The 13568-nt window shown below is 44.9% G+C and overlaps 1 protein-coding gene across 1 annotated transcript in view; it reads left to right on the top strand.

Annotated features, from left to right (window-relative positions):
• The first annotated feature begins 11793 nt into the window (after positions 1-11793).
• The window catches only part of LOC145354083 (osteoclast stimulatory transmembrane protein-like), a 35953-nt gene continuing 34178 nt past the window's right edge, over positions 11794-13568 (top strand). The window contains exon 1 of the mRNA XM_080205216.1: positions 11794-11834. Within this exon, the coding sequence (XP_080061342.1) occupies positions 11794-11834 (41 nt within the window). The remainder of the gene's footprint in view (positions 11835-13568) is intronic.

The following is a 13568-nucleotide window of genomic DNA, read 5'->3' as shown; positions in this document are numbered from 1 at the left end:
TAGACCGCTGGTGGTGAGTGAAGGCCCTGAGGTGGAAGGTGTCCATTGCCCCCAAGTTCAGCGACAATGTGTTGGGGCACTTCTCCTTGCTCTTGAGGCATGCTGGGATATCCTTTACCTCAGTGATGGAACTCAGAGGTCCACCAATCCCCCCCAGGCCAGTCAGGGGGGCAAATTGCCAGGCGCTCATTGCTACTCTCCTCAAGGAGAGCCACTATTCAGTGGGGGAAGAGGTTGAATGATCTCATCCGCTCCGCCAAGGTAAGTCAACCTTCTTCTCACTCCCAACTCTCACTCTCACAAGCATGTTAGGCATTTGTAAGGTTACCGTCCATAGGGGTCTCACATATTACCAGCCCAGGGGACATCACCACTGATTCACACGCATCTTTAACATCGCCATCTCCTCTCACATCCTGTGCCACATTGCGTTCTGAATGTGTGCCCACTCAGCACCCACACAAGGGAGGCATCCTTATGTCCTGGCATCTGATCCTGCTCCCAGACTGCCCAACTGTCTTCATGCAGGGGAAACTCACCCATAACAAAAGGGAAATGACCCAGACAGGAGTGCAGGAGTGTTGTGGGGAAGCATGGGGGAAGGGCCAATACACCTGAGCTCAGGTCCCTTACTCAATTTGAGGAGTGTAATTTTCTTTGTTCTTAGTTCTGGACTCCCCCCACCATTGGGGATATTTTTTCTGAATCTACCCTGTCTAACTCTGTTAGAATGTTATAAGTTTCTATAGGATCCCTTTTCACTCTTCTAAACTCCAGTGAATATAATCCTAACTGATTTAATCTCTCCTCATATGACAGACCTGTCACCCCAGGAATCAGCCTGGTAAACCTTTGCTCTACTCCCTATGTCTTGGACTGAGGTCTCCATGGTGATTGCTATCCTGCCAATAGTTACCTCAGAGCACTGCCATGTTGGTGCAATGGCAGCCCAACTGAACGTGAACAGACTCCTCCATCGTGCGTTGCTGCAACAACAGCCCTACCTGATGGCCCAGTGACAGCTGAGTGAGTTAGGGCCAAGTACAGAGGCTCATAGTTTGCCTCGGACCCGGCCTCCACCTGCTGTGCACTCCGATCTGTGCCGTGCTTGCCAGATCGTGACCCCGAGCCTGCCCTGCAGCGAGGTGAGGACTGGGACTGTGCCTGTGCCAAGATTGAGGCTGGCATCTCCCAAACAACTGAGGACCCGTCACCAGCTTAGCATTCTCCCAATAAAGGACTCAGTGTTTTGTAATGTTCTTTACCATGCAGCTCATCACTCATTCTCTCTTATGTCTTTGACAGGCATTAGCGGCTGGGCCCATTAGTCCCCAGCCCCCACACCACCTTGGACGAAGATCCTGTGCAGCTATAAGATATCGAGCCATCACAGTGTTCACCCACACCCTCCACCAGAGCGGAGACACACACCCCCGGCAGCACCTTGCTGCAATGTGGCTGTTTGGTAGCAGAGCAACCACCATGGAGGCATTGGTCTGGGACATAGGGAGTAGAGCAAAGGTTTACCAGGCTGATCCTGGTGTGACAGCTCTATCATACGAGGACAGATTATGTCAGGATTATATTCACTGGAGTTTAGAAGAGTGAGGGAGGAATCTCATAGAAACCTATAAAATTCTAACAGGGTTTGACAGGGTAGATTCAGAAAGCATGTTCCCAATGGTGGGGGAGTCCAGAACTAACAACAAAGAAAATTACAGCACAGGAACAGGCCCTTCGGCCCTCCAAGCCTGCACCAACCATGCTGCCCGACTGAAAACTAGCGGTCATAGTTTGAGGATAAGGGGCAAACTTTTAGAACTGAGGTGGGGAGAAATTTCTTCATCCAGAGGGTGGTGAACGTGTGGAATTCACTACCACAGAAAGCAGCTGAGGCCAAAACATTGCCTGATTTCAAGAAGAAATTAGCTGTAGCTCTTGGGGCTAAAGGGATCAAGGGATATGTGGAGAGGCTCATAGTTTGCCTCGGACTCTGCAGGAGGCTGACCTCAGGATATTGAATTTCATGATCAGCCATGATCAAAATGAATGGTGCAGTAGGCTTGGAGGGGCTGAATGGCCTACTCCTGCTTCGAATTTCTTTGTTTGCAAACTCTCTAGCTGAAAAGAAAACCAAAGAATGCATAAATATAGGAAAAAGGACAGGAAAAGCCAGCCCAGATCCTGTTATAAAACAACATCATAAATCATTCAGTCAAACCTGTGATCACAGGAACAAAACACGGAGAAAACTGTGGTCAATTTAGGAAAACAATTCTGACCACTTCCTTCCCACTCTTCACCACATCAAACCCAGCTCCAGCTACTCCTTTAGTCCAACACTTATAGCTCAACATATCCTCTTCCCTCATTCACTTGTCCAGCTTCGCTCTGGAAGGTAGACAGGAAATCCAAGCCAAATGATAAGCTACTCTAGTGGAAAATGACATTCTGTGGAAAACCACTTCCTGGCATCCTAACCTTACATATTTTGTACCCATTGCTCCTATCTATGGGTAGTATGGTGGCAGAGTGGTTAACATTGCTACCTCACAGCGCCAGGGACCCGGGTTCGATTCCAGCCTTGGGTGACTGTGTGGAGTTTGCATGTTCTCCCCATGTCTGCATGGGCTTCCTCCGAGTGCTCCAGTTTCCTCCCACACGCCAAATTTGTATAAATTAGGTGGATTGGCCATGGTATATTGCTCATTAGTGTCCCAAGATGTTAAAAGTTGATTTATTAGCCATTAGTTTGTTAATGTAAGACTTATGTTAACGTGGCAATGAAGTTACTGTGAAATTCCCCTAGTCGCCACAGTCCAGTGCCCTGTTTGGGTCAATGCACCAAACCAGCATGTCTTTCAGAATATGGGAGGAAACCGGAGCACCCGGAGGAAACTCATTCAGACGCGGCGAGAACGTGCAAATTCCACACGGACCGTGACTCAAGCTGGGAATCGAACCCGGGTCCCTGGCATTGCGAAGCAGCAGTGCTAACCACTGTGTTTCCATGCCAATGTGTGGCTTAGGGGGATTAGCCATGGTAACTGTGAGGGTATGGGGATAGAATGGGGGAGAAGGCCTGGGTAAGGTAAATTGGTGCATACTCAGTGGCCAGGGTGCATGGGGCCCTTGATTATGCTGGCTGCTTTCCCAAAGCAGCGGGAAGTATCGACAGAGTCAACAGATGGGAGGCTGGTTTGAGTGGTGGATTGCTCATGACTCTTTGTATTTCCTTGTGGTTTTGGACAGAGCAGGAGCCTTGCCAAGCTGTGATACATCTGGATAAGATGCTTCTTATGGAGTATCTGTAAAAGTTGGTGAGAGTCGTAGCGGACATGGCAGGATTCCCGGTCCTGCTGCTGTCAATGGGAATTACCATTGATGTCACCCCACATTGTCGGGAAATCTGAGGAAGCGGTGCTTTGCCGGCAAGACCAGAGAATCCCACCAGCGCGAGCGGCCAGACAATTCTGACCAACTTTTAACCAGCACTTTTTTTTAAATTTCAGATTTACGGCTGCGATATTTTGCTTTCATTTCATTGTTTTATAGAGTTGCGTTTTCTATTACCATTTTAAAAAGTTCCATTTTAATTTCGGTTCTCTATAACTTTACACTTTTTGTTTGTAATCTCATTTTCGATTGTTTAAATTCCTTATATTATTGATGAAGAAGAGAAATAAGGAGATAGAAAACAAGATGAGGGCTGTAACCCACTCAGAACATGCACTGCCGGGTCCAATGTCCCATGTATTTATACAGTGAATGTGTTGCAGCATTGGCTGCTGTTGTTCCTGATGAGAAAACAGAGATGTTAAAGTCAGCTTGCAAACTTCGTGCTCCTTTTAGACACAGGACTGTGTGACTTGGGACCAATTCAATGTGCTTTAACCTGCAATTGCAAAAGAAGGAGAAAAAGCCTTGCATTTATATAGCGTCTCTTGAGATCTTTGGCCACCCCAAAGCTCTTTACAGCCAATTAAGTCTCTTTGAAGAGCGGCACTGTGGAACAGTGGTTAGCACAGCGCCAGGAACTCGGATTCGATTCCGGCCTCAGCTCCGTGTGGAGTTTGTCACTTCTCCTCCTCGTGTCCCTGGGTGCTCCGGTTTCCTCCCACAGTCCAAAGATGTGCTGATTAGGTTGATTGGCCATGTTAAATTGACCCTCGTGTCAGGGGGATTAGCAGGGTAAATGTGTGGGCTAATGGGAATAGGGCCTGGATGGATCGTAGTCAGTACAGACTTGATGGGCCAAATGGCTCCCTTCTCTACTGTAGGGATTCTATGAAGGGCAATCACTACTGTTGTAATGTAGAAAACACAGCAACTAATTTGTGCACTGTAAACTCCCACAAGCACATCTCTTTGGTGTTATTGGTTGTTACGTTAAGGATGCAAAGCAGAAACCCCAGGTATATTATGAAGTCAGGCAATTAGATATTTTGGTATTCATGTGAGGATAAGATGTTTAACTCCAGACGCGATTTGACTGACATGCTGGGAAGCCTTTATCAAAACAAATGTTATCTAATAATTCAGTTTAATTATAATAAATCAACTAGCTTAACATTTAACAATTGAACAATACTTAAACATGACTAGAAACAATTCCTAACTGCTCACCTATCTCTGAGTTCCAATTTAAGCAATATTCCTCTTACAGACTTAAAACCCCTCTACAAATTCAGGCTTACATGCTGATACTTAGGTTGCCAATCCTGGAGATCCCAGACAACCTCCATAGAGAGAGAAAGAAATACACACCTTGCTTCTTTCAGAACCAGGCAGGAACTGCTTGTTGTTTTTAAATGAAAGAGAAACTGTCTTTATCCCTGCAAGCTTAGCACCTCCCATTAATAGTAAGAAGTCTCACAACACCAGGTTAAAGTCCAAGTTATTTGGAATCATGAGCTTTCAGAATACTGTTCCTTTTCAGGTGAATCTCTCATTAATCACATGGTTCTGCCTCTGTCAATCAGCCTAACCACAACTCTATTGTGGAACCCCAGGGGAGAAACCAAGTAAACACAAATGCATTAACTGTAGACAAACATGCTATTGGCAAAAATGAGTTATTATCATACAGCCTCAGCATGGAGCTCTATGTTCTTTCAGACAGATCGACTCCTTGCAACAAAACACTGCCTCTTACAAGAAACGTGATATAAATATATTTCTTAAGAGCACAGTATAATCACATGTCAAGTGAAATTATGATTGTGTTCGGATTGGAGGTTGGAATATCCCTACCTGGAATAGTCGCACTGTCTAGCTTCATATGTGGCCTTGAATGAGGTAATAGGAGGTTTCTAGTTTCCAGAGAATTGTACCACAACGGGCAAAACTTTTTCTCACCCCAACTCCACTTTTATTTCACAAATATCCCCCTGCCTCCCGCCACTGAGGTTGCCAACTTCTTTGTGGAGCAGTTTCTGAGTCACTTGTCACCTTACAAAAGTGGTCATCCTCATGCTTAGCCATAAGTTCATAAGATATAGGAGCAGAATTAGGCCATTCGGCCCATCGAGTCTGCTCTGCCATTCAGTCATGGCTGATGTGCTCCTCAAGCCCCATTTTCTTGCCTTCTCCCCGCAACCCTGCAACCCATTACTGATTAAAAATCTAACTCCTCCTTACGTTTACTCACTGTCCCAGCATCCACTGCACTTTGGGGTAGCGAATTCCACGGATTCACAACCCTTAGGGAAAAGCGGTTTTCCTCAACTCTGTTTTAAATTTGCTACCCCTTATCCTAAGGCTATGACCTCTTGTCCTGGGATGCCCTATAAGCCAACCCTCTCAACTCCAGAATCAATCTAGTGAATCTTCTCTGCACCCCCTCCATTGCCAGTATATCCTTTCTCAAGTAAGGACACCAAACCTGTACACAGTACTCCAGCTGTGGCCTCACCAGCACCTTATACAGCTGCAACATAACCTCCCTGTTTTTAAAACTCCATCCCTCTAGCAAAGAAGGACAAAATTCCATTTGCCTTCTTAATTACCTGCTGCACCTGCAAACCAACTTTTTGCAATCCATGCACAAGGACACCCAGGTCCCTCTGCACAGCAGCATGCGGCAATTTTTTACTATTTCAATAATCGTCCATTTTGCTGTTATTCCTACCAAAATGGACGACCTCACATTTATCAACATTGTACTCCAGCTGCCAGACCCTTGTCCACTCATTTAAACTATCTAAATTCCTTTGCAGATGTTCAGTGTCCTCTGCACACTTTGCTCTGCTACTCATCTTAGTGTCAACTTTGACACACTACACTTGGTCCTCAACTCCAAATCATCTATGTAAATCGTAAACAATTGCAGTCTCACACTGATCCCTGAGGCAAACCACTAGTCACTGATAGCTAATCAGAAAAACACCCATTTACTCCCACTCTTTGTTTTCTGTTAGCTAACCAATCCTCTATCCACGCTAATACATTACCCGTAATACTGTGCACCTTTATCTTAAGCAGCAGCCTTTTGTGTGGCACCTTGTCAAATGCTTTCTAGAAACCCAGATATACCACATCCACTGGTTCCCCATTGTCCACCGCACTTGTAATGTCCTCAAAGAATACCAGTAAAAGATGTAATTATATTATAATTAGTAAGTTTGCAGATGGCACGAAAAGTGGCATTATTAAGAGTGAGAAGGATAGCCTTAAGTTACAGACTGATATTGGTCAGTTGGGCAGAGCAATGGCAGATGGAGTTTCATCCTGATAAGTATGAGTTAATGCATTTTGGGAGGTCTAATAAAGGTAGAATATACACATTGAATGGGAGCTCCCTAGGGATATTGAGGAACAAAGGGACCTTAACGTTCAAGTCCATAGATCACTGAAGGCGGCAGCACAGGTAGATAGGGTGGTGAAGAAGGCTGATGGAATGTCTGCCTTCATTAGTCGGGGCACAAAATATAGGCACAGGGAGGGCTTGATATAACTTCATAAAATATTGGTTAGGCCACAGATCGAGCATTGTGTGCAGTTCTGCTCACCATGTGATCAGAAGGACTTGATCTCACTGGAGAGGGTGCAGAGGAGATTCACCAGGATGTTGCCTGGATTGGAAAGTTTCAGCTATGAGGACAGTCTGGATAGGCTGGGTTTACTTCCCTGGAGGAGAGGAGAGTGAGGGGAGATCTGATCGAGGTAGACAGGGTAAATCGTAAGAATCTTTTCCCCATGGCAGATGTGTCTAAGACCAGAGGAATATAGATCTAAGGTGAGGAGTGAGTGGTTCAGAGGGAATCTGAGGAAAAGTCTTTTCTCCCAGGAGATGGTGGAAATATGGAATGCCCTATCTGAGAGGCTGGTGGAGGCAGGTATTCCCACAACATTTAAGAAGCATCTGGACGAGCACTTAAATCGCCAGGCATAGTAGGCTACAGACCAAGTGCTGGTAAATTGGTATTTGTTGGTTGGCACAGACTGTTCACAAAACACCATATGGGATCTGACCAGAGCCTTATACAGTTTCAGGAGTACATCCCTGCTTTGTATTCTAGCCCTCTCGACATGAGTGCTAACATTGCATTTGCCTTTCTAACTGCCGACTGAACCTGCACTTTAACTTTAAGAGAATCTTGAACAATGAATCCCAAGTCCCTTGTGTTTCTGATTTCCTAAGCACGTCATCTCGGAAAGTGACCAGCTAGCTCACAATTCTACTTTGCAATAAATGACAAGAAGGCCCTCAGAATTATGGAAGAGCCTTCTACTCCCCTCCAATATTTCAATGCCAGTGAAACCAAGTCTAATATTTCAGAATAGGAGATATTCCAATGTCAGGGGGGTCTTTATCGCTGTAACAATGGTCATACAAAAATGACCATATTTATGACACAGTTTTTAGGATATGCGTAACCTTTGCTTTGCCCCATCTCTTTGTCCATCTTTCTTCCTCTTATGTTTATCCTCTGTTGTACTATTGTTTCTAGTCAATATGCTTTGTTGCTTTATTTTCTTAAAAGTGAAAGCTAACTCTTTTCTTTTCCTTCCCAGTGGCATTCCAATCTTTTAGAGGTGCATACAGCACTAAACGGGCAACTAAGCACGGCTGCATTCTGGAAAACCAGTGGTCTAACGTGCTGTCCCCGAAGGGAATTCTGTGAAGACACAACCAGTTAGATTAATTCTGTTTGATCCATGGTTCAGTTCATTACATATCTCCAGCCTTCATATTTTCCATGTCGATGGATGGTGGTGAGATGTCACCACCAGGAGGCAGACTCCATACACAAGTATTGACACCACAACTGGTCTACAATGATGAATATGAAAGAAATAGGGAAACAGTTACATAGTTAAAAAGTGATTGTAGATTAAAAAGGTAAATAACATATAGGGTGACAAGGCGTTCGCATTCTTAAGTTGTTTTGATGGAATAAATAAGGAGAAAGTGCTTCCAATGGGTACGGGTGTTAGGAATAAGAGGGCATTGACAGAATCATAGAATCCTTACAGTGCAGAAAGAGGCCATTCGGCCCATCGAGTCTGCACCAGCCACAATCCCACCCAGGCCCTATGCATGTAACCCCATGCATTTACTCTTGCTAGTCCCCCTGACACTAAGGATCAACTTAACCTGGCCAATCCACCTAATCCACACATCTTTGGACTGTGGGAAGAAACGGGAGCATCCGGAGGAAACCCACGTTGATTGACAAAAAAGGCATTGGGTGCAATCTCACTGCCAGTTCACACCACGCTCCCACTACAGCGAAGACAGAGAACTTGGCACCCAACCAAATCTCCATTCACTGCAGCAGGTTGGGTAAATCCCACTAGTGTGAAAGGCTGGAAAATTCCAGCCTTTTTAGTTTGTTTGTGCAGTGAATTGCTCTGATCTGGAATGTGTTTTCAGAAATGGTGATGAACTCTGGATCAATATTAACTTTCAAACAAAAACTGGATAAACTCTTGAAGAAAATTTTACAGAAATGCAGTGCGCAGGTAGGGGGATTGGAATGGACTTGATAGATCTTCCAAAGAGTGAAAGGAATGAGGCAGGGAATGGCGCTGGTTGAATTGCTTTGGGAGAGGGCCAACGCAGACACATGATGGGCCAAATGGCCTCCTTTTGGGCCATTCTACTATCACATTGGACAATGAAAACCAATGAGATAGTGCTGACCATGAGATGGTGCTCTGACATGAATTATCCTCAACCGAGTTTACTTTGTGGCTGCTTTTTGCCTAATTATTTAGGGCAGTGGTTCCCAAAGGGTGCGGAGCGCCGCACTGGTGCGGGGAGAGAGGATGGTAAGTGCGGCGGGAAGATTCAAGATCAATGAAAGAAACATTTAAACATTCATGTATAGAAACTCGTAGACGTTTCCAGGTTTCATGCCATCTCTCTATGTGTTAAGTGCAGTGTAGTATAGTATAGTGTGTTATTATCACATTTATTTGTAAGATTTATATTGAATATACAATAGCTGAAAAATTAATCCTGCAGCTCGATTGTGAAAACTTTGGTGATGATGTTGAGCGAGAAGTTATGAAAATTCCTTTGTCTGATAATACAATTCGCAGATGAATAGTTGATATGCCAGCTAATTTTGAGAAATGTGTTTCCAAACATGTGAAGAATTCTAAATTTGCCACCCGAGGTGATGAATCAGCCAACATTAGTAGGAAAGCACAGTTGCTTGCCTATATCTGATTCATTCAAAATTCTATTTTGCAAGGAACTTGCAAAGCATACCAGAGGACAAGATATTTTCCAAACCTTGTCTGAGTACTTGGAAAGAGTTGAGATTTCATGAGATTCTTGTATTGGAATTTGTACGGATGGAGTGCCGTGTATGATAGCGAATATGAGAGGCTTGGCGGCACTGATCAAACGGAAAAATCCTGATGTAATATCAGCTCACTGTTTTTCACACAGAGAGGTATTAATCACCAAGACCCTTGTAGCTGATTTTAAGTTGGTCCTAGATCAGACTGTGAGCATTGTGAACTCCATCAAAGCAAAACCACTCAAGGCGCGGTTATTTGCTCAACTCTGCTAAGACTCGGAATCAAAACATCAGTGTCTAATTCCGCACTCGGAGGTTCGCTGGATGTCCCGCGGAAAAGTTCATAGAGAAGGAAAGGAGAAGGAAAGCAGAATGTAGTGTTACAGTCATAGCTAGGGTGTAGAGAGAGATCAACTTAATGCAAGGTCCATTCAAAAGCCTGACAGCAGCAGGAAAGAAGCTGTTCTTGAGTCGGTTGGTACGTGACCTTAGACTTTTGTACCTTTTTCCCGGCAGAAGAGGGTGGAAGAGAGAATGTCCGGGGTGCGTGGAGTCTTTAATTATGCTGGCTGCTTTGCTGAACCAGTGGGAAGTGTAGACAGAGTCAATGGATGGGAGGCTGGTTTGCATGATGGATAGGGCTACATTCACGATCTTTTGTAGTTCCTTGCCATCTTGGGCAGAGCAGGAGCCCATACCAAGCTGTGATACGACCAAAAAGAATGCTTTTTATGGTGCTTTTTATGGTAAACGTTGGTGAGCGTAATAGCTGACATGCCAAATTTACTGAGGGGACAAGGATGAGGCTGATGTACTCTCTCAGGTGAAATCATGACTGAAGGAATTGGTGCAAGGAGAAATCCATGGCACGGAAGGATTGGATTCTCTCACAATTGCCAACACGGTAACCTGGAAACAAAAATGACCGAGAGCTTTAGAAGAGTTGACTTCCCTTCACTGACTGGTTGGATGCTAAACTACGACAACGTACATTTATTTGATGTTTTTAATGTGGTAGAGGCCCCTGCCATTTCACAGCCATATTGTCAGACTAAATTTGACAACCAGCCACTTAAAGAGACATTAGGACAGGTGTCCGAGTGCTTTTTTTAGAAACTAATTCATGGGACATGGTCATCACTGGCTGGCCAGCATTTATTGCGCATCCCTAGCTGCCTGAGGACAGTTGAGAGTCAACCACATTGCTGTGGATCTGGAGTCACATGTAGGCCCAACCTGGTATGGACGGCAAATTTCCTTCCCTAAAGGACATTAGTGAACCAGATGGATTTTTCCGACAATCAACAATGGTTTCATGGCCATCAGTAGATTCTTAATTCCAGATATTTTTCATTGAATTCAAATTCCATCATCTGCCTTGGCGGGATTCGAACCCAGGGTCCCCCCCAGTTCACTTGTTTAGTTTCTGCATTAATAGTCTAGCGATAATACCACTAGGCCGTTGCCTCCCCAGTGAAACTCCCTGATTGGGCAGGCAATCATTACCTCAGTCAGGGAGCTCATACTCCAAGAAGCCCATCTCACGGGCCTCGTTGAGACCATTACAGATGCGTTATTGCAGGGGGCAGAAGATGGTTTACGTTAACGTGCAAGGACTCCGTGGTGGAAAAATGGTTCCATTGAACAATGTAGAAATGTCTTAACATGACAAGTATAAACCTCCTCCACAGGTTTGGTCCTACCTATGGCGAGAATTGTCACGGGTGGGACAGGAAATTAGATAGACCAGCCAAATGTTCATTGACTTAGAGCAGAAAATTCAATGGTTTTTATGAACAAAATCCATATAAGAGAACAACGAAGAATTTTTTTTTCCAACTAGAAAGAAAGAGGAAACAATGACATGTCAAAATGTGTGGGAAGTTTGCGGTCCCGTTATGATAGTTATCATGCCAGGTTTTGCACCATAGTTGGGTTGAGCAGAAGTGAGGAACACAGGTTATTGTTCCTTTTGGACGCATTCATCAAGTGTGGAGGACATCATAGCTACACAACAGGTGAAAATTACATCCAAATGATGGTACGCGACAAGAAGCAACCTGACAGCAACATGAACAAGTAAGTTGTCCCTGTTTTGGTTTAGGTGGGGTTACTTTCCATGCTAAACAAATGCAGGATAGCGGTGAATCATTTTGATTAGTACATGTTATTGTCACCACCTCTCACAAAATAACTTTGACACCCATTGATTAGTTCATCATTTCACCAGGTGGATCTGCGTCACTGGCCATCTCAGACAGAACGTTAGTGGGGAAGTCTGTGGATGGAGTAATATTAATAGTGCCCCCTGCTCCTGATCACTATTAGATGAAGTTGACTCAGGAAGGATGTTCTCACATTAGAATAACTGGTCGGCACTCACTCCCTTTGTGTGGTGGCACAGTGATTAGCATTGCTGTCTCAGAGTGCCAGGAGCCGTGTTCGATTCCCGACTTGGGTTGCTGTCTGTGGGGAGTTTGCACGTTCTCCCCGTGTCTGTGTGGGTTTCCTCCGGGTGCTCCAGTTTCCTTCCACACTCCAAAGGTATGTCGGTTAGGTGGATTGGCCATGCTAAATTCCCCTTAGCATCCAAAGATGAGCAGGTTAGGTGGATTGACCATGCTAAATTGCCCCTTAGTGTTCAAAGATGAGCAGGTTAGGTGGATTGGCCATGCTAAATTGCGTTTTAGTGTCCAAAGATGTGCAAGTTAGGGGTATTAGCAGGGTTAGGTGGTTATGGGCAGAGGATTTGGGTCTGAGTAAGAAGGTCTGCCAGAGAGCTAGTGCAGATTTGATGGGCTGAGTGGTTTCCTCCTGCACTATAGGGATTCTATCATTTTAGTCTATGATTCTATGATACAGGATTACCTTCAGTTAACAAAGGGCAGACCAGCCACGAGCGTGTTAGACCTGTCAGATCTCTCGGTAACTGCGGCAGGGGTTGAGTCGGACAATGTTACAGATAACAGTTGATTCTCTCCATAAAGTCACATGCCAGCAAGAGACAGACATTTTAAGGAGTCTGGGGGGAAAAACTGGAAATAAATGCACAGTGAATGCTGATAACACTGTTGCGATACTGAATTAAAATTCCTGATGTGTTTCAGGGTGGCACAGTGATTAGCCACAGCGCTGGAAACCCTGGTTCACTTCCGGTCTTGGGTGACTGTGTGGAGTTTTCATGTTCTCCCTGTATCCGCGCAGGTTTCCTCAGGCAGATTCTATTTCCCCCCATGGTCCAAAGACGTGTGGGCTAGGTGGATTGGCCATGCTAAATTGCCCTTTAGTGTCAGGGGGATTAGCAAGGTAAATGTGTGGGGTTACGGGGATAAGGCCCGGGGTGGGACGGTTGTCGATGCAGTCTAGATGGGCTGAATGGGCTCATTATGCACTGTAGGGATTCTGTGACTCTGTGTGAAAATCCACCACTAAAGTCAGTTGACGCACCACTGACAATGAGAATTCCTCTGTGCATCTTAACGCCACTGAAAATGACAGAACACAACCAGCAGAGAATCTTTACTTTTTAACGTTTGCACTTCTCGAGCGGTCCTGCAGTAAAATCGTGGGGAAATTTAAGCTATCTTTTGATTCTGTGATTGCACCTGTTTAGCTGCCAGCCATAGACTATTGGGCTAGCAATTCAGAGGTTGTGGCTTCAAACTCTAACACGCCAAGCTGTAACACCAGATCAAAGCTAAGAAAGCTGCTGTCACAGTCGAGAAACTCACTAATCATCCGAAAACTCAGTCTGTGAAGAGGCTCCAAGATGCATCTCGTGACGTATGACTCAGCGAAGAAACATCTTTTATT

The sequence above is a fragment of the Carcharhinus amblyrhynchos genome, chromosome 16, assembly GCF_965287045.1.
Source record: "Carcharhinus amblyrhynchos chromosome 16, sCarAmb.v2.hapA, whole genome shotgun sequence".
Taxonomy (NCBI): Eukaryota; Metazoa; Chordata; class Chondrichthyes; order Carcharhiniformes; family Carcharhinidae; genus Carcharhinus; species Carcharhinus amblyrhynchos.
Note: the sequence above shows the minus strand (reverse complement) of the source record. Positions and strands in the feature narration are given on the sequence as shown.